This window comes from Meira miltonrushii, assembly GCF_003144205.1.
Source record: "Meira miltonrushii strain MCA 3882 unplaced genomic scaffold FA14scaffold_2, whole genome shotgun sequence".
Taxonomy (NCBI): domain Eukaryota; kingdom Fungi; phylum Basidiomycota; class Exobasidiomycetes; order Exobasidiales; family Brachybasidiaceae; genus Meira; species Meira miltonrushii.
Genome location: NW_020289944.1, coordinates 2710697 through 2728153, shown reverse-complemented (window position 1 = coordinate 2728153; position 17457 = coordinate 2710697). Strand labels below are relative to the sequence as shown.

The 17457-nt window shown below is 42.9% G+C and overlaps 8 protein-coding genes across 8 annotated transcripts; 5 read left to right on the top strand and 3 right to left on the bottom strand.

Annotated features, from left to right (window-relative positions):
• Positions 1-9: 9 nt before the first annotated feature.
• On the bottom strand, positions 10-988 carry FA14DRAFT_145611 (uncharacterized protein; the record flags this gene model as incomplete). Its single annotated transcript, XM_025497282.1, has 2 exons — positions 854-988; positions 10-788 (listed from the first exon to the last, which is right to left on the bottom strand). Exons 1-2 carry the CDS (start codon positions 951-953, stop codon positions 10-12), a joined length of 879 nt encoding a protein of 292 aa, XP_025355983.1. The 5' UTR covers positions 954-988.
• Positions 989-1152: 164 nt separating this feature from the next.
• On the top strand, positions 1153-2120 carry FA14DRAFT_160726 (uncharacterized protein). Its single transcript, XM_025498798.1, has one exon. It carries the CDS (start codon positions 1170-1172, stop codon positions 2034-2036), a length of 867 nt encoding a protein of 288 aa, XP_025355982.1. The 5' UTR covers positions 1153-1169; the 3' UTR covers positions 2037-2120.
• Positions 2121-2440: 320 nt separating this feature from the next.
• On the top strand, positions 2441-3238 carry FA14DRAFT_164435 (uncharacterized protein; the record flags this gene model as incomplete). The annotated part of the gene is made up of 3 exons (XM_025499887.1): positions 2441-2839; positions 2926-3070; positions 3135-3238. 3 exons carry the CDS (start codon positions 2441-2443, stop codon positions 3236-3238), a joined length of 648 nt encoding a protein of 215 aa, XP_025355981.1.
• A 954-nt stretch (positions 3239-4192) lies between these two features.
• FA14DRAFT_179042 (uncharacterized protein) lies at positions 4193-5251 on the top strand (the record flags this gene model as incomplete). The annotated part of the gene is made up of 1 exon (XM_025500895.1): positions 4193-5251. One exon carries the CDS (start codon positions 4193-4195, stop codon positions 5249-5251), a length of 1059 nt encoding a protein of 352 aa, XP_025355980.1.
• A 407-nt stretch (positions 5252-5658) lies between these two features.
• FA14DRAFT_160722 (uncharacterized protein) lies at positions 5659-7237 on the top strand. Its single transcript, XM_025498797.1, has one exon. It carries the CDS (start codon positions 6149-6151, stop codon positions 6911-6913), a length of 765 nt encoding a protein of 254 aa, XP_025355979.1. The 5' UTR covers positions 5659-6148; the 3' UTR covers positions 6914-7237.
• A 336-nt stretch (positions 7238-7573) lies between these two features.
• FA14DRAFT_172286 (NAD-P-binding protein) lies at positions 7574-8312 on the top strand. The gene is made up of 3 exons (XM_025500396.1): positions 7574-7664; positions 7730-7757; positions 7832-8312. The coding sequence occupies exons 1-3, from the start codon at positions 7600-7602 to the stop codon at positions 8174-8176; spliced, it is 438 nt and encodes a 145-aa protein (XP_025355978.1). The 5' UTR covers positions 7574-7599; the 3' UTR covers positions 8177-8312.
• Positions 8313-8367: 55 nt separating this feature from the next.
• On the bottom strand, positions 8368-10191 carry FA14DRAFT_121133 (Arabinanase/levansucrase/invertase; the record flags this gene model as incomplete). The annotated part of the gene is made up of 1 exon (XM_025496446.1): positions 8368-10191. One exon carries the CDS (start codon positions 10189-10191, stop codon positions 8368-8370), a length of 1824 nt encoding a protein of 607 aa, XP_025355977.1.
• Positions 10192-16145: 5954 nt separating this feature from the next.
• Positions 16146-17429, bottom strand: FA14DRAFT_121341 (Dehydroquinate synthase-like protein; the record flags this gene model as incomplete). The annotated part of the gene is made up of 1 exon (XM_025496461.1): positions 16146-17429. The coding sequence occupies one exon, from the start codon at positions 17427-17429 to the stop codon at positions 16146-16148; it is 1284 nt and encodes a 427-aa protein (XP_025355976.1).
• Positions 17430-17457: the final 28 nt, after the last annotated feature.

The window sequence follows — 17457 nt, the reverse complement described above, 5'->3', positions numbered from 1 at the left end:
ATCAAATGTTTAAAGTGAATTTCCTTGTGCTTTGATAGCTGAGTCCGGATTAAAGGCATGATAGAGATTCATCACCCTCCTTTCCCGACGCACAATTCCTCCTTCGATCACTTGAGATCGCCAAGGTGTATCGAGTGCGGCTTTGTATTCTTCCGTTTGCTCAAAATCGGGTGTGGAATATTCATGAAGACCTAAACAGATTGGTATTTCGGCCGCATCACCATTATTAGGCTTCACATCCTTTCCATTAACCAAAGCATCGATTAATTCATACCTCCTTGTTCGTTTCCAACCTGGTACTTTCTTCAACATGCCGACATGTTCACGAGCATACCATTCATCGTAAGCCTTCTTATTTCCTTCAGCTGGTGTAACACTTGTGGCGACTGCATAAGTAGCATTCTTTTCAACATCTTCTTTTGATTGAGGTGATAAATCTGCAGGTGCTGGTCCAATTCCATCTCTGCTATCAGCAGCAATATCAATCGCACCTTCTGCCGCACTATCATAAATTAATCTGTAAATCCTACGATCCAAAACGCCTAGCCTACCGATCAATTCACCTTCACGTTTTGATCGATTTGTACGTAAATCTGTATAACGTGAATCAGTGAAAAGAGCATTGGAAGAGATTGTGTAATAGGCACACCAAGGTGCCTTGAATGCGGCTGAAGGATTTGGATCTGTTGATGAGACGAAGTTGGATGATGTGACTTTGTATCTTGCTGCTGATAAAAATTCGGGAAGAGTAGAGGTACGTAAAGGGATATGTTCGTTCTCGTACCATTCTGCAGAAGAGGAATAATAATGTGTCAACAGAAGTTATTGGTGTAAAGAATTTAGCTGCACTTACCATGGAACTCTGCCTCTGTTGCCTCTTTTCCAGGGTCTGCAAATACCATCAAGAGACCGGCATCGCGTTCATTAAAAGGGGATTGAGATGATTGTGCCATATCGAGTGGGTTGAATTGTGTCTGGGATGATGTTTAGGAAGAGAAGTGTATACCCCAGGCTTTATCCTGTTGCATATGCATAAGTCCGATATCGGACTAAAACACGAGAAAAAGGCAAGCAGCGTGCTCGAGCCAATTGGAAGATTTTATTTTTAGTGTGAGTGATGATTGTTTTTAAGTTTTGTCTTCAAACTTTCACACACGATCGTACTCGTCATGTCGAATATAATACAAAAGGTTTCAGCGTTCTTTCGAGTCGGACGTGCTCGATATCTGGCAGGAAAAGATCTAGATCATAACAAATATTACGAATATCCACCTTTGGATGGCAATACAGATCCACGAAGGACTAGACGATTGGTGCGATTTAGAGAACATAAAGAATTGGGTGAATATGATCAAAGTACTTTACCTCCTCAATGGCTGATGTGGCTTAGGCATACACGGAAAAGCGCACCAACTATCGAAGAATTGAGCAAAGATCGAGAACGAATCGCAATCACACAACATAACGTAAGAATCTTGGAACAAAGGGACGCTCAAAGAAGGTTGGAGTTGGAACAAAAAGCACAAGATGCCATGAAAGAGCGACAGCTAATCGAACAAGAATATTATTCGCCAAACAAACAAAGAAGAGATGGCAAAACTACAGCTGTTCCCACTTCCACAGTGACGGATTCAAAAGCACAAGAGGAAGCTGCACATAGAGTGCCGTTCGAACAACAAAAAGATGCAGAAACGACATACCAGCAAAGAACTGTGGATATGGAAGTTTGGGAAGCCTCTAGGCGAAGGATGGAAGAGAAGCAAGGAAAGGCGAATGAATCGATGGATGATGCGATTCAAGCTCGTGCGGAAAGGAGGGCTAATTTAGACGCAAAAGAGATGGAAAGACAGAGAGCACGTAAAGTGATGAATCAAAGTCCCTTGTCAGCTTTTGATGTTTCCATTGAAGGTCAAAAGAGTCATACATCTCCGCAAGAGAATGCACGAAATCAATTGAATCCTAGATTTGGTAGAGCGGCTGGACCGGGTGATGAATGGTCACCATCTGAGTGGCAGCCCAAGCCAGCCAGGAGATAATTCAACCCAAAACAGATGTATAGATATGACCATATTGCACTGTATAATATTATGAATTCAATGCCTCCCCCCATCATCATATCTCTCCAAAGATCTCTTTCGGATTTGAAGTGTTGGTTAGAGTTACTGTATAGCGCGCCTCCACAAATATTAGCTTTTTAGGCTGTTCGCCAGTGTGAATTTGACTTTTGCTGACATTATAACCGTTGAGAAGAATAGTGCTTAAGGTAATTGATTCTTCTTCCTTACAATTTATCTTCCTCATACTCATGTTTGCTCGTCGTTGTGCACAATCAATCCGTACATCGATTCAAACCACTACAAAATTGAACACGCAACCTTTGCTGACCAGACAATTCACACGTTCAATTCAAAGATTCACAACCGATCAACAATCCTCAAAGATGTCAAAAGTGTTACGAAGTGAGCCATTATCAGACGCAGATGCCAAATGGGTTGGCTTACGTGCGATTTATTGGCAAGATCCAACGGGAAAAGAACGTAAATGGGAGTGTGCAGACCGAAGGACACGTAAAGGTGATGCAGATGCGGTTGCTATTTGTGCAATCGTTCAAAGACCAAGTTCAGAACCGCATATGTTACTTGTTTCGCAATTTAGACCTCCTGTCAATTCAAGTGTTATTGAAATGCCTGCTGGCTTGATCGATGCTGGAGAAGAAGGTGAAGAAGGTACAAGACGTGCAGCCTTACGTGAACTTAAAGAAGAAACAGGTTATGGAACAGATAAAGAAGGGGGCAAAATTGATGTCAAGCTAGTAAGCACCGTTATGGCTAATGATCCGGTATGTGTTTTTCTCCCTTTTCCTGACTTTATCTCATTTTTCCCAAAATCTGACAGATATGGCCTGTTCCACTTCCTACTTCTCAGGGTATGACTTCTTCCAATATGAAATTATGCGTCATTCGAATCGATTTAGCAGACGATGCTCCCGAACCAGTCGCAGAACCTGATGAAGGGGAATTTATCGAAAGACATCTCGTACCGGTACATGGGTTAATGAATGCATTGCTAGGTGAGTATGAAGATGTTGAAATGCTGTTCTCGATTGATGCTGATTTGCTTCCTATCCCTTACAGATTTTCAAAAGAAAGGGTTTGCTGTCGATGCACGTCTTGCTCATGCCGCTATTGGTATCGAATTGGGTTTAGGGCGTCTTGGTGCTGAGAACAGCAAGATATAAGATGTAGTATACATGTAATAGAGGAACGAAACCATTGTACAATGCGATATGGTTGATATGATGAGAAGGCGTAAAATTATTGAATTCCACAGAAACAGAGGCCATCCCTTCCATGACCATCATCAAGTCTAGGTCTCCTACCTCGTTCTCTTGCGATCTCCTTCCTTGCTGCTTTTTCGATTTGAATCGATTGAGATGATTTTGTTCGTTTTGATTTGGACTTTACTGTGTCATTCTTTTGTTTTTCATCAAATTTGACTGCATGATTTCCTTCTCCTTCTTTATCTTCCAAAGGCTTGCTACTGCAACAGCCCATCGTGATTGTAGAGAAGCTGTAGCTATATATGCATACTTTTGAGAGAGATGGATTTGAGGATCAAGGTTGCAGGTGTAGGTTGGGAATAAGATTGAAATTCGTGACGAGACGCTAACACTAATCGGATAGAATTGAACCAAGCTAGCGGGCCAACAAAAGTTGTTATGACATGCTCTATGCTGAATGAATATGCTGTGTACCTTTTGGAATGACCGTGCCTTCTTTTTGCTTAGTCACTCTCATGTGTGTGTGTCTGAGTGATTCCTGATGCCGAGGAATTGAAGGATAGGCCTCAAATGGACCAAGAAAAAGGGGCTCTGATTTGCAGTGCGGAGAAGGATGTATGCAGGTAAGATGCGTGGCATGGCATGGCGTGACGCGATAGCTTAATTTTAAAGCTTTGTCTTTTAGATAGGGGTTACACCAAAACACCTTCCAAACAGAACAACTCACATTCATATGTGCTTATGCTGCAGGGGCTCAGACCGTTGTCACTCAGGGGTTTCCCCGGTAGGATGTAGATCATTGACTGGCTAGACAAATCGTATAGAGACTTTGATATATTCTCCTTAGTTGTGCTCTTGCCATCACCTGTACCTTTGCCTCACCACCTCTAGATACCATAACAAAACTACAAGATGGGCCTTCAACTTCGCAAGAGCATCAAACGATCAAAATCACAAAAGAGTGAAGAGAGCGTTAAAGTCAATGATGCATTAAACAAAGAGATTCAAACGACAATCGAAGAAGAAGTTTCAGAAGGATTACAAATGAACGAAGAAACTTTGGCAAAAGAAGCTAAAGTTGATCAAGATGCATTGGATGCTATCAAACGTGCAAATGAAATAGCAGCAGAAGTAGAAGAAGAAGCAAGAATTAAATTGAGCAAGGCTCTTCTCAAAGCTGCTGATTCAGAAGCTGATGCAGATCAAAAAGCAATCGATACAGAAGGTGATGCTGATGCGATTGCTTTACAACAAGAAGAAAAAGCAAAAGAAACAGCAGCTGCCAAAGCAACAGAAGACAGACAAAAAGCTGAAGATGCAGCAAAGAAGGCCAAAGAAGCAGCAGAGCAAAAGATGTACGTTGCAGTTCGTGCTGCAGAAGCTGAATATGCTAAACAAGTACAAGAATTAGAGCTCAAACGTGCTTGTGCAATTAACAAAGCAGCTAATGCTAAAATGCAAGATATCACCAATGCAAGCTTGGCACGTCGTAAGAATGTTGCCAAAGTGGATGCTATTCTCCTAAAATCACGAACCAAAGCAGCGGAAGCAAGAGTTGCGGCAGAAAAGCAAGCATTCAAAGAAAGACAAGAAGCTGAAGAAAAGGCACATAAAGCACGTCTAGCAGCGGGTAAATTGGCTGAAAAAGAACGAATGAAAGCAGAAAAAGAAGCAGAAAAACAACGTCAAAAAGCCATCAAAGCATCATTTGAAAAACAAGAAGCCACTTTAAATCATATCGAAGCAGATTATCAAAAAGAAGTTGAAGCCAATGAACTTGTTCAACAAGATGCTCATACAGCCCTAGCCAAAGATCAAGTCTTGCTCGAAAAGAAGGGTTGGTTCTTTGGTTGGTTTGATTATGTTAACGGTGCACCTGCAAATGCTACAGAGGCAAATAGTGCCACTGAGGATGCTACCCCGGCAACGAAGGTCGAAACACCTTCTACGGCTGTTGCAACTACCGCTTAAACGATTATGTTTCATCTTATTTTATTCATTTTGAACATATAGTATACCTTGCTTCATTAATTTCATCTCATTCACTGTCAACTTACTCTTCTTCACGGTCTCAATATATTTCATTGCACTGAATTCCATCTCGACATTCGAAGTGAGGGTGTGATTACGTAACATCGTTTGCGTTGTGTAGCCGTGAGCCGTTGTGTCTCATAAGATTCAAGATTTTCTCTCCCAAGACCCACACAAATTATAGGTGTGTGTGTACCTTTTCTCTAGGCGCGTCTTAATCTCGATCATTACTGCTTGAGTGCCGAGTAGAGTGGGGCCTTTTTATTTCATTTATTTATTTGCAAACAAGCAAGCGCCCCACACCAATTTGTATTGCACTACACTGACATAAAGCACTTTCCCCAGATGAACTTCTTTATGCGCTTCTTAAGACGGAAAAGGTGTTCAGTGTACGTATGTACACAAAACGCGAGCTGATTCAGTGCCCGGAGTAAGTTGTACCCGCTTTTTTTCTCTTTGCCCGGTCAATTTATCATGCGAAAAAAAAAGAGCAAGCAAGCAAAGAGGGTGCCGCATTTTAACTTGACAATTTAGCGTTTCACATCAATTCTCCGCTTGTATTCATCATACATACCTCTTCCATCATTTTGTCATTCAAGTTTATTTGCGCGCGCCATTTGATCGACCTCTCACTCCCATCATCGCCATCCGATCAACGTCCTATCTCCTCCTTCAGACTGTTTTCGATCCGCATTTGCACTGTTCAGTAGAGGCGTTCGATCGGGAACCTTTTCATTCACCGCGCTACCCTACAACAAACAAACAAATTACGCCCTTCCTCAATTAATACGCCCTCCTCTCCGACATACATTCGTTTCCCCCATCTAATCAGCAAATATGGCTCCTTTGAACGCAATGCTCTTGGAGCTACCGCTTCTATTAGCAGCTTTTGGATTTTCGATAGCAATGATGGGTTTAGGAGGAGCACATATTCATCAATGGGCATCACTTCAAGATAAGATTGCAAACCAAAGTAGTCTTCCAGGATTTGTAGGGGTGGACAATAATAATATCACAAATGTGGATTATGCAATCATGATCCTTGGTGCAATTCAATTCGTTTTCTCAATCTTTGCAATGTTGATGAGTTGCGAACAATTAAAGAAACGTCGTGGTGAATATTCCGGAAAAGGTACAAAGGCTTGGTTGGTTGTCGGTTTGACTTCTCTGCTCCTGTTGGGTGCCTGGACTGGAGTGGTCTCAGCCTACACCGCATTCTCAACGATAAAGTTCTATAAGTTCACCCAAGGCCCAAACTACTCCGAACCATTTAATACCGAACAACAATTATACCTGCGTCAGATTAATTACTTTATTCAAGCTCAAATTACCAGTAGTTTAAAGCTTGTCAATATTCCAGGTTTCCCACTCGGAGAATGGTCGAATATTTACACAATTCAAGAAGCAAACGCATATTTGAACACGTTTAACTATAATTCTATTTTCAGTTATCGCGCAGCCGTTGCCGTTGGATGGTTCCAATTGGGTTCCGTTTTCCTCGTTACTGTTGTTCACTTTGCTCTGCCTTTCGCATGGCGTTACCTCAACCTTTTGCGTGAACCAAAGAAGGATCCTTCTTCCCGTTACAACGATCTCATGTAAGGTGGGGCGTAAGGTACAAACAAACAAAAAAAGCTCCAATTAGGAGGATCATTTGCATACAAACAATTTCTTGTATATTTTCTTAAACATTGCGCTCTCAAGGCTTTTATCTTGCTTCATCTTGCACATCACAAGGATTGGAGATTTACTGGTGGATGTGGTGCCTTTAGCCCATCCACAAAATACCACACTCTCTTGCTACTTGCTCACTTCTGCTCACCTTTTGACTTCTCATACCTGTTCTCCTTTTTTTTCTACATCGTCTTTGTCATTATTTGATCAATCTCTAATTTCTTTCTTGAAATCTAATCATGTGCTAAAGTTGGACTTGGATGAAGAGTGTGAATCTTTACCGAACCATGAACATTGAGCCAAAAGAGGTGATGGCGTGCTTGAGTAAATGCGCGCTATAATGGCAGACGAGGGTTCTTATATCCGGTCTCCGCATTTCCTTGTTTCTGCTCGGATACTTCTTCCTTTCTGACTACATCCTTACAACATCACAGAAGTTTGTCTTGTATCAAAGGATAATTTACAACGTTGGAACTCGTATGCGATCATTGTTGACACAGAGATTACCATTAACCGCTTTTGTTGTACGACCAATTCCTCCACTTTCCAATCTTGCTTCCCGACCATATTCTCAACAACAAGAACAACAAAAAAGAACTTTCTCATCTGTCAGAATGTCGATCGAGAAAGCAAAAGAGGCTTTCTTTAATGCTGAACACTATGCAGTCATCGGTGCTTCGTGAGTATGCTAGAGTTATCTCGATCATGTTGTCTGACGCCGTATCTTCTTAATGACAATTACAGCACCGATCGGGCTAAGTATGGAAATAAGGTAGGTTTGTGATGTATTTGACAAATGACAGAATTGGAACATAAGATGCTCATGTTCCCCCATCCCCCAACCAGGTCTTGCGATGGTACAAAGATCATGGATTAGAAGTGATTCCCGTTCATCCGAAAGAATCTTCGATCGAAGATATCTCAACAGTTTCTGAAATCAAACAAGTTCAAAAACCAAAGAGTACAAGTGTAAGCGTTATAACACCACCAAAGATTTCTCTACCCATCATTAAAACTGCTTTGCAAGATTTACACGTAAACGCAGTTTGGCTTCAACCTGGAGCAGAAGATCAAGAAGTGAAAGATTGGATCGCTTCTACGGATGAAAGTATACAGAGTAAAGTCATTTATGGAGGACCATGTATTTTGGTACAAGGCGAAAGTTTGGCAAAAGCCAAAGGCAAACTCTGAAGGATTGATGAGAATGAATTGAACTGAGAAATGAATATACATCATGATATACGTGACAGATATGTGCCAAAATGAAAAGATAGAATCGAGATAGAATACAGAAATTGTGCATGGATCCACAACAAGAAAGGGCTTTTCTATAGGTGATTGTGTGCGCTCAGAGAGTGATCTGGAAATGGAAACCCCGAATCTCAAAGATGTGCTACGCCATCAATGCCAAGTGCGTCTTGATCAGCATCAGCTCCTTCGTCAAGCATTGCCTTTTGCAATCCTGACCAAATTTGAACATTTTGATAATTGCTCTCGCCGCTGTTTCGTATCAAAGAAGTTTGAATAGCTTCTTCATGCTGCCAATAAATGCGTGTGGTGATACACAAACGATCGTTGACGAATAATTCCAAGACACTATTGTCGAGGAAGAGATGGAAGCGTAAACGTTCAAATGTACCGTCAACAAAACGCAAAGGAGCAAAAGGCACAGTGATTGTGCTTGTGTTTACGTCTGGATCGGAAGTTGTACCTTCACGAATGACTTGAATGGTTTCGTTCGAATACACAACCTTGACGCCATGCTTTCCGTCTGCATCATGACAGATGGAGACGCCCCCTTCGGAGCTTTCCTTGTTGATGAGGACTTCGAAGGAGAGTTCAAAGTTGCGTGAATTGATTGGAAGCTTGGCCGTTGACGGCTTGGCGATATAATGATACTCAGCACCTTTACGCAAAGCGGCACTTTCTTCAGCAGGCTTGACACCAAGTGTTGAAATCTTGACGCCGGTTGTAGAACTTTGATCGGCTTTGCTAAAATCAAAGGTAGGTGCAATGAGAGAATGTTGAAGCATGACGGGATCAACATTCTCAAACGAGAGTGGAACGATCTCGCGCGGCAGAGAAATGCAACCAGACCATCCTTGTTGATCATAACGAGATTCTGCCAAATCATCTTCCGTAATCCAACCCCAGAGGATACGACGAGAAGTATGTTGATGGTAAAATGTCGTTGCAGCATAAAGACTTCCATGATCAAGAATTCCGCTTTTGAAAGGATGCAAGATTACTCCTTTTCCGTCTTTGCTCTTTGTCATTGAAGATTGTGCCCACATTGGATGGCGTGATTTGAAATCTTTACCTACACCTTCAACGTTCATGAGCGTATATTGTGCATCCTTTCCGGTTTGGGGAGATTGACGTGGTAATGTGAAAAAGTTACAAACTTCCCAATTACGGCCCATTTCACCACTTGCTTTACCTAAAGAATGATTGAGACCGACATCTGCAATCGTTGAGACAAATTTCCACTTTGTCAAATCTTCCTTTTCGATACGATAAAGGAATGCAGTCGGTGTCTTATTGCGCAATCCACCAGCAATCAAGCCGTACAAGTATTTACCTCTAGGCAAGCCCAACTGATCATCCATTTCAGGCCATGCAGAGATAAAAGGATCTCGCCAAGAAGCGACATCTTCTTTATGTTCAACAGGCGGTGATTCCAATAAAACCGAAGATTCATCACGGTTCCAAGTTTGACCTCCGTCTGTAGAAGTTGCGATTGCCAACTTTTCACAACCCCAATGATATGGCTTTGTCCAATGAATTGGTAAATAGGATACTGCAGTATAAAATGCAGTTAACATGTTCTCTTCACCACGTGGACCATGTGGAACCATTGCTCCGGAAAAAACGCCTTTGCAATCATGAGGTAATTGTGGCGTAAAAGAAGGCGTTTTGTTTACGTGTGCCCAATGAACCATATCCTTTGAAGTGGCATGTAACCAAGACATATTTCCCCAAGTCGCACCTTCGGGATTGTATTGATACAATAAATGGTACAAGCCTGTCTTTTCATCATAACAGGGACCGCATGGATCATTCATCCAATTCTTCGGCGCGATCAAGTGGTATGAAGGACGAAAACGAAGGAAATCCTGTTCATCAACATCTTTCGCTTGTCTGATTGTAGCATTTGACGTTTCGAGATCGTCAGAAGATGTGCTCGTTAAACTTGAAATTGTCATGGCAGGAGATGCTTCAGTCTTTTCCGAATTTGTCGATGAACACGATCCAGAAAATGGCTGTTGAGCTGATTGGCGTACGTTCTTATTGGTCATCTTTGCGTCTTGTGGTAATGTTTGTGTGACCGGACGTGGACGTGTGACAAGCATTTTGGTTCAAAAGTGCTAAGATGATGATGTTGTGAGAAAGTGTTAGAGGAAATCGTTGCAATCTATATTGCTTTTATATCTTTTTCGACTTTGTGGGGATTGGAAATGAGGTCATTCAAGCACTGCTTTGTTTGTTTAGACTTGCCAAATTGGTGCGGGGTAGGTAGGAGTGATGCTGATCTGCTTTTATGGTTTTTTTCCACTGTTGTTAGCCTTGAAGGTTAAGTGAATCGAATCGGCCAACCGAGGCGTTTGGGCGTCAAAGGGAAATTGAGGCGGAGAGTTTTGGTTACGTCAAGAAAACGAGGCTGGATATAAGTAGTGCTGGAAGTGCGTAATGCTATGTTCTACTTTTCAAACGTCGTTTATATTGAGATGTTTGTTTATGTATCAATCTGCAAATGTACCTAATTGCGTAAAAGTCGCCGTTGTCGGAAGGATTCTAGACCGAAATGAATGCGAGAGGTGTTGTTGTATGACAAGATCGACCGAATGGCAGGTGACTGTTTGCTTTGAATCGTCAATTCTTCCGGATAGAAGGATTGGTGGTGTTGAATCTGCAATCTTTTAATCGGGCGAAGAAGATGAGCCAGGATGAATGCAGATCGTGGTGGTTAAGCAAGTTTTGATGGTTGTACAAGATACCGTTTCCCCGTATTGCTGTGATGATAGCGTCGGGGTAATTGTTCAATTGTGCATCAAATGCGAATTCTGTCCGAGAAGGGGGCGATGGAATGATGCTAATGTGAGTGTAATTGTGTATGCGTGAATGATTGCGTGCTGCCTTCTATTGATGGAATTGCTGAGCAAGAATACCGAAGTGACAATATAAGCCACTGTATGAAAGTCTGTGTGTGTAATTAATGAAAGATGGCAAAAGTCGGAGTTTTATTTCTTTATGCGAGGAAGTGCTTTACCCCGCCATCAATTGTTCCCACTTGCTTGTGCAAATTGACAATTGAACTGCATCTTTCGGTGAGATCTGTTGCTTTGCATTGGATTGCCGGGAATCAATTGTCACCCGTTATTGCCGAAGAAGAAGGTAAGGAGAGAAAGAGGCAAAAGATAAGATGATCTCTGCTCCGAGCAAAGACCGATGTTATCGGATTCAATATCCGAACGTCTAGACCTTTTACTATCAGAGATTCAACCGAAGCTGACCGAAAACACGCGTAGAGACTGAGATAGTGCCTATTTGAACAAAAATACAACTAAAAAGATAATGCACTCGCTAGCAAACACCGCATAAAGACCGGCAACATTAACAGACCGGTGACGAAGAAGGAATATTCATACTTCACACGTGCTCAATTCAACAGTCATCATATTCTATTCCAAAAGAATCATACAAGACTAGAATCACTCATAAAGCCAAAGTAGCAGAAAGGACAGGATATTCTTTGAAAAGGTCATGGATTTGCTTTTCAATCAACTTTTCTTGTTCTTGAATATCGTTTCGTTTTGCTTGTAAATCACTTAACTTGGTCAAAGCTTCTAATGCCATCTCAGTTTGACTTGGTGGTCTGACTTCGGTTGGAGGAGGAGCTGGTTCAGGGAATGCAGTAATTGTAGTGTTTGTAGCAGGTTTCACTTCTTCACGTTTTCGTACACTTCCTGCAAGAGCGCTACTCATCCTTTGTGCTTCACATGTACCTGAAGGTAAAATACCTTTGCTTTCACTCTCCATGCATTCGTCATGTGCATCTTCTAATCCTTGAACATGTTGTGGCTTTTGAGCATCAACTTCTTTATCGATATCCGAGCTGCTTTCACCATCCGTATCCTCGCCTGCCGTTATATAAGAACGTTCAGAATCGATATCTTGACGTTCAATCAATTCTTTCTTTTGCGCTGAAGATGAATTGAATCTCTTTTGAATTTGTTCGGAACCATTGTAGTATCTTGCCAGAACAGGATTCACTTCATCTTTGTCATCCTGTACATCACGACGAGAGAGCCAGCGTTTCGTCTTTGTAATGAAACTCTCATTGTTACGCTTCTTCAAAGTCGAGCGTCTTTCACCTGCAGAAGCAGCAGTATCAGCTTTGGATGTACCAGCTGCTTTGGATGTATCAGCTTTGTTTGCATCTCCTGCACCTGTAGGATTTGTTGTGGCAGCAGCTTCTGCTTTCGGTCCACTTTCATTCTTGTCACCGGCTTGATAACCACCTCCAGCAGCATTCTTGTTTGCGTCAACTCCACCTGCAGGATCAGCTTTGTTGGCATCAGGTCCACCTTTTGTTTCAGCTTTGTTTGCATCTGCTGCACCTGTAGGATCTGCTTTGGTAGTAGACTCTGCTTTTGTACCACTTTCGTCTTTGCCAGTGGCTTGATCGCCACCGCCAGAGATCGCTTTGTTTGCATCAGCTCCACCGTAAGAATTGGCTTTTGCGTCAGTTTCAGTTTTACCCGTGTATTGATCACCTGCGCCTGCTTTGTTTGCATTACCAGCTTCAGCATTTGTGTTTTTGGTCGTTTCAGTTGCACCTGTGGGATCTGCTTTGGTAGCATCTTCAGCTTTTGGAGCACTGTTGCTTTTACCAGTGGCTTGATATCCTTCGCCAGCCTTGGTTGCATTACCAGTATCATCATTTGTATTCTTGGTAACGGTATTTCCCTCATTTGCATCAGCTTTGCCATTGTTACCGCCGGTTGCCTCACCATGACCGGCTTTTGGTTTGTCGTTATAGCCAGACTTATCGCCATCACCAGTCTCGCTGCTCGTAGGCTTACCTTTGCCTTGGTTGTGGGTTTGATTTCTGTTGTGGGCTTGATCTGAATTATGGTGTTGATTGGCGTTGTGAGTTTGGTTCAAGTTGTGAGGCTGATCACGGCGGATCATCTTATTTTTCGATGAACGCCTTTTCACTTCATACTCTTCTCTTTTTACCAAGGAACGTTTTTCAGCAGCATCTTGTCCTTGGTCACCTTGTGTTGCTGCTGCGTCAGGTTGAGGGACATTGTTCGCATTTGCATAACCAGCACCGGCGGCTCCAGTTTGTTGATATTGACCAACACCGTATCCAGCACCCGTACCAGTATTTCCTTTGCCTTGATCGTAGCCGCCACCGCTGCTACCAGCATATCCAGATCCTGCTCCCTGGCCTTGATTGTAACCGCTACCACCAGCGCCGCCGTAGCCTGTGCCACCGCCACCGTAAGCACTACCACCGCCTCCGCCGCCATAGCTGCTCGAGCCTTTGCCTTGATTGTGATATTGATTTTTGTTGTGGGCTTGATCTGAGTTATGGTATTGATTGGCGTTGTGAGATTGGTTCAAGTTGTGAGGCTGATCACGGCGCATTATCTTACTGTTTGCCAAGGAACGCTTTTCAGCAGCATCTTGTCCTTGGCCACCTTGTGTAAGTCCTGTGCCGGACTGAGGAACATTATTTGCATAACCAGCACCAACGGCACCATGTTGTTGGTTTTGACCAGCAACATATCCAGCACCTGTACCGAAATTACCTTTGTCTTGACCATATCCACCGCCGCCACCACCGTATCCAGAACCTGTACCAACAGCACCACCACCTCCGTAGCCGCTGCCGCTGCCTTTGCTTTGATTGTGATACTGACTTTTGTTGTGCGCTTGATCTGTGTTATGGTATTGATTGGCGTTGTGAGATTGGTTCAAGTTGTGAGGCTGATCACGGCGCATTATCTTACTGTTTGCCAAGGAACGCTTTTCAGCAGCATCTTGTCCTTGGCCACCTTGTGTAAGTCCTGTGCCGGACTGAGGAACATTATTTGCATAACCAGCACCAACGGCACCATGTTGTTGGTTTTGACCAGCAACATATCCAGCACCTGTACCGAAATTACCTTTGTCTTGACCATATCCACCGCCGCCACCACCGTATCCAGAACCTGTACCAACAGCGCTACCACCTCCGTAGCCGCTGCCGCTGCCTTTGCTTTGATTGTGATATTGATTTGCGTTGTGAGATTGGTCTTTGTTGTGGAATTGATTGATATTATGTGGTTGGTTACGGCGCATTATCTTACTGTCCTCCAACGAACGCTTTTCAGCAGCAGCTTGTCCTTGATCACCTTGTGTTGCTGCTGCTTCAGGTTGTGCTACATTGTTCGCATTTGCATAACCAGCACCGGCGGTTCCAGTTTGTTGATCTTGACCATTTTGTGTTTTGTCTGCACCATAGCCAGAAGCAGTGCCAACATTTCCTTTTCCTTGGTCAAAACCACCACCACCGCTGGCGCCACCATATCCAGAAGCTGTACCAGCATCTCCCTTGCCTTGATCATAGCCACTAGCACCACCACCACCTCCTCCGCTGTAGCCGCCATAGGTAGCTGAACCTTTGCCTTTGTTGTGTTCTTGGTTAGAGTTGTGGAGTTGATTTGAATTATGGTGTTGATTTGTATTGTGAGGTTGATCATCAGGGCTGCGACGTTTCCATGGCTTTCTTGGCTGTGCTACCCAATATGTTCCTTTTCCACCGTGATCTGAATCATCTGTTGTCCAATATTCTCGTTCATCAATATCATCAGTGCTGCGACGTTTCCATGGCTTTGTTGGCTGTGCTACCCAATGTGTTCCTTTTCCACCGTGATCTGAATCATCTGTTGTCCAATGTTCTCGTTCATCAATTTCACGTTTCTTCATCTTGACATTACCACCTTGACCGTGCAGTTGGTATGAATCAGGTTGTGATTGTTGATAAGAATTAGGTTGTGGTTGTTGGTATGAATTAGGTTGTGGTTGTTGATGAGAATTTCCACCGTTTGGCTGAGCAGGATTGACACTGTTTTGATTTCCTTGCCAATAAGAATTTCCACCGTTTGGCTGGGATTGGTTGCCAACCCAGTATGTTCCCTTTCCATTGTCATCATCCGTTGTCCAATGAAAGTTGGATTCGTCACTTTCAACTTCAGCTCGTTTGACTTTGTCTCTTTTGTGATTTTTTACGTTGCGCTTTGCCAAAGTATCGGCTTGATAATATCTTTCTTGTAAGAGTTTTTCTTTGAATTCTGCATCTTGATCACGAACTCGTAAAGGGTACATTGGGTCTGCAACTTCTACTAATTTTGAATCTGAACTCGATCCATCTTCACTTTCATCATCCGCAACATCTCCACCAACGGTAACGACGGAAACGCTTCGTTTTTTGGCTTTGGATCTTTTACGAATTGGATTACGCAAAGATGATAATTCGGATTCTGTAAACGCATGTGCAGTTACACCGTGATTGGTTGAAAGTCTACCGAATTCTTTTGGATCTTTTGGAAGTTCTTCTTCACGAACCTTTAGCGGAACAGAATTAGAAGGTAATTGTGATCTGGTTTGAAGATGATTTTCATCTTGAATGGTTGTTGAAGAAGTGACGCTTGCATCACGATTGTTCAAAAGTAAGGATTGAATAGGACGGGATTGAATTGTATCAATTGCGAGAAAAGTTGAAAGAACAGCAAAATAGCTGCGAGAATTGAGATGAACCATTGCGTTAAAAGTTCGTTTAAAATGTGTTTTGGGAATTGAGAAGAATTTATGTTGATGCACGACCAGCGTACGTGTGAGTTCAGGAACCGAAATCGGATGATAAGAGAGAGAAGAGTGGGGTGAGGAAATCAGCTTTCTCAACTGCTTGAACATTCTGCTTATTTATAGCCAATCATCATTATTATCGAGTAATAGAATCCTCTACGCCTCCTCATTTGGCAACGAAAGGCGTGAGCAATGAATTCGGCAACACAAAACGCGCAACTTTCAGCCCTTCTCTCAAAATTCAGCCAGGATCTTTATGCTTGATGATGAAAATGAGATTAGCATTCAGGCACAAGATCCTTTACAAATGTCCTGGTTTGTCATCATACTTTGCATTCAGCATGGCGACAATCAATTGCTGCAAAGCGGCGTCTTGTCCGCGTGTGACATGATGGGCAATCGTTTCGAAATCTTGTTTTGGCACTTTGTATTCTTCCAAAGTTGAATGTAAGCCTAAATCTTCCACTAATTTGCGAACTGATTGACTAACTAGCAAACCACGAGCACGGGCTTGTTTGATCAAGCCGTCCTCTTCTGCACTGCCAACCGAACCATCTTTTTGCGCCTTTGGCGATAATTGTGATGCCAAGATTGAAGGCGGTGGTAAGGCTGTATTTGCTTGTTGGTTTCCTCCAGCGTAGAACGAGGGAGGGATGAAGTTTAATGCATCTGACAATGCTAAGAGGTGAGTATTGGATGTCGAAGGTGCTTGAGAAGTGATGGCAATGCTACCCGGCAAAGTTAAACAAGACGTGATTCCATGTGGGATCGCATATTTTGCTCCCAAAGCATGACCGAGTCCATGGCTAAGACCTAAAGCGCCTTTTCTACCTTCTGGCCATAGCGATTGGAAGCATGCCAATTGAAGTTTTTGGCGAATTTCAAGATTCTCTGGCTGTTTCTTGGTAGCGGGTAAAAGGTAGAACAATTCCCGAATTGAACCCAAAGCAGTGGAAAGCAAGATTCCAGAATCACCTGGCCTGTAGAGTAACTCGATAGCATGGTCTACAGCTCGCATACCAGAAGAAAGCCATAGCCTTTCAGGAGTTGCAAGAGTGAGAGCAGCATCGTAAATGATAACCCTTGGAACGATGGCAGGATGGGAGGCACCGGTCTTATTGCCTTCTTCGCTTGTATAACCTGCATTTTGCGTCGTTTCTGCTACTGATAAAGTTGTAGGAATTGCAATGATTGGCAAAAAGTCACGTTCATCAGAGGCTGGCTTATGTTGTTCTGCATTTTCTTGTTGAAGTAAGAATGCGACTGCTTTGGCTGAATCGATTGGAGAACCACCTCCGACGGCTACTAAAACGTCTGCTTTTTGTTGACGAACTTGTTCAACAACTTGACGAATATCAGCGATTGGAGCATGTTGACCGATATTTGCAAAAGTGCCAGCATGTGCAGGACCTAAAACTTTTTCAACTTGACGAACGACGTCAGTCTTTTTGTCTAGCGAACGACCGGTGATGATTAGTGCTTTCTTGTTCTTTGATACCAATGACAATGCATCTGGAAGTGCACTTTCCAAGCAATTAGGGCCCCAGAAGACACGTTTCAAGAATGTTTGAGTGTATGAGTTCATATTTGTTGACATTCTTGTGATGATGGCA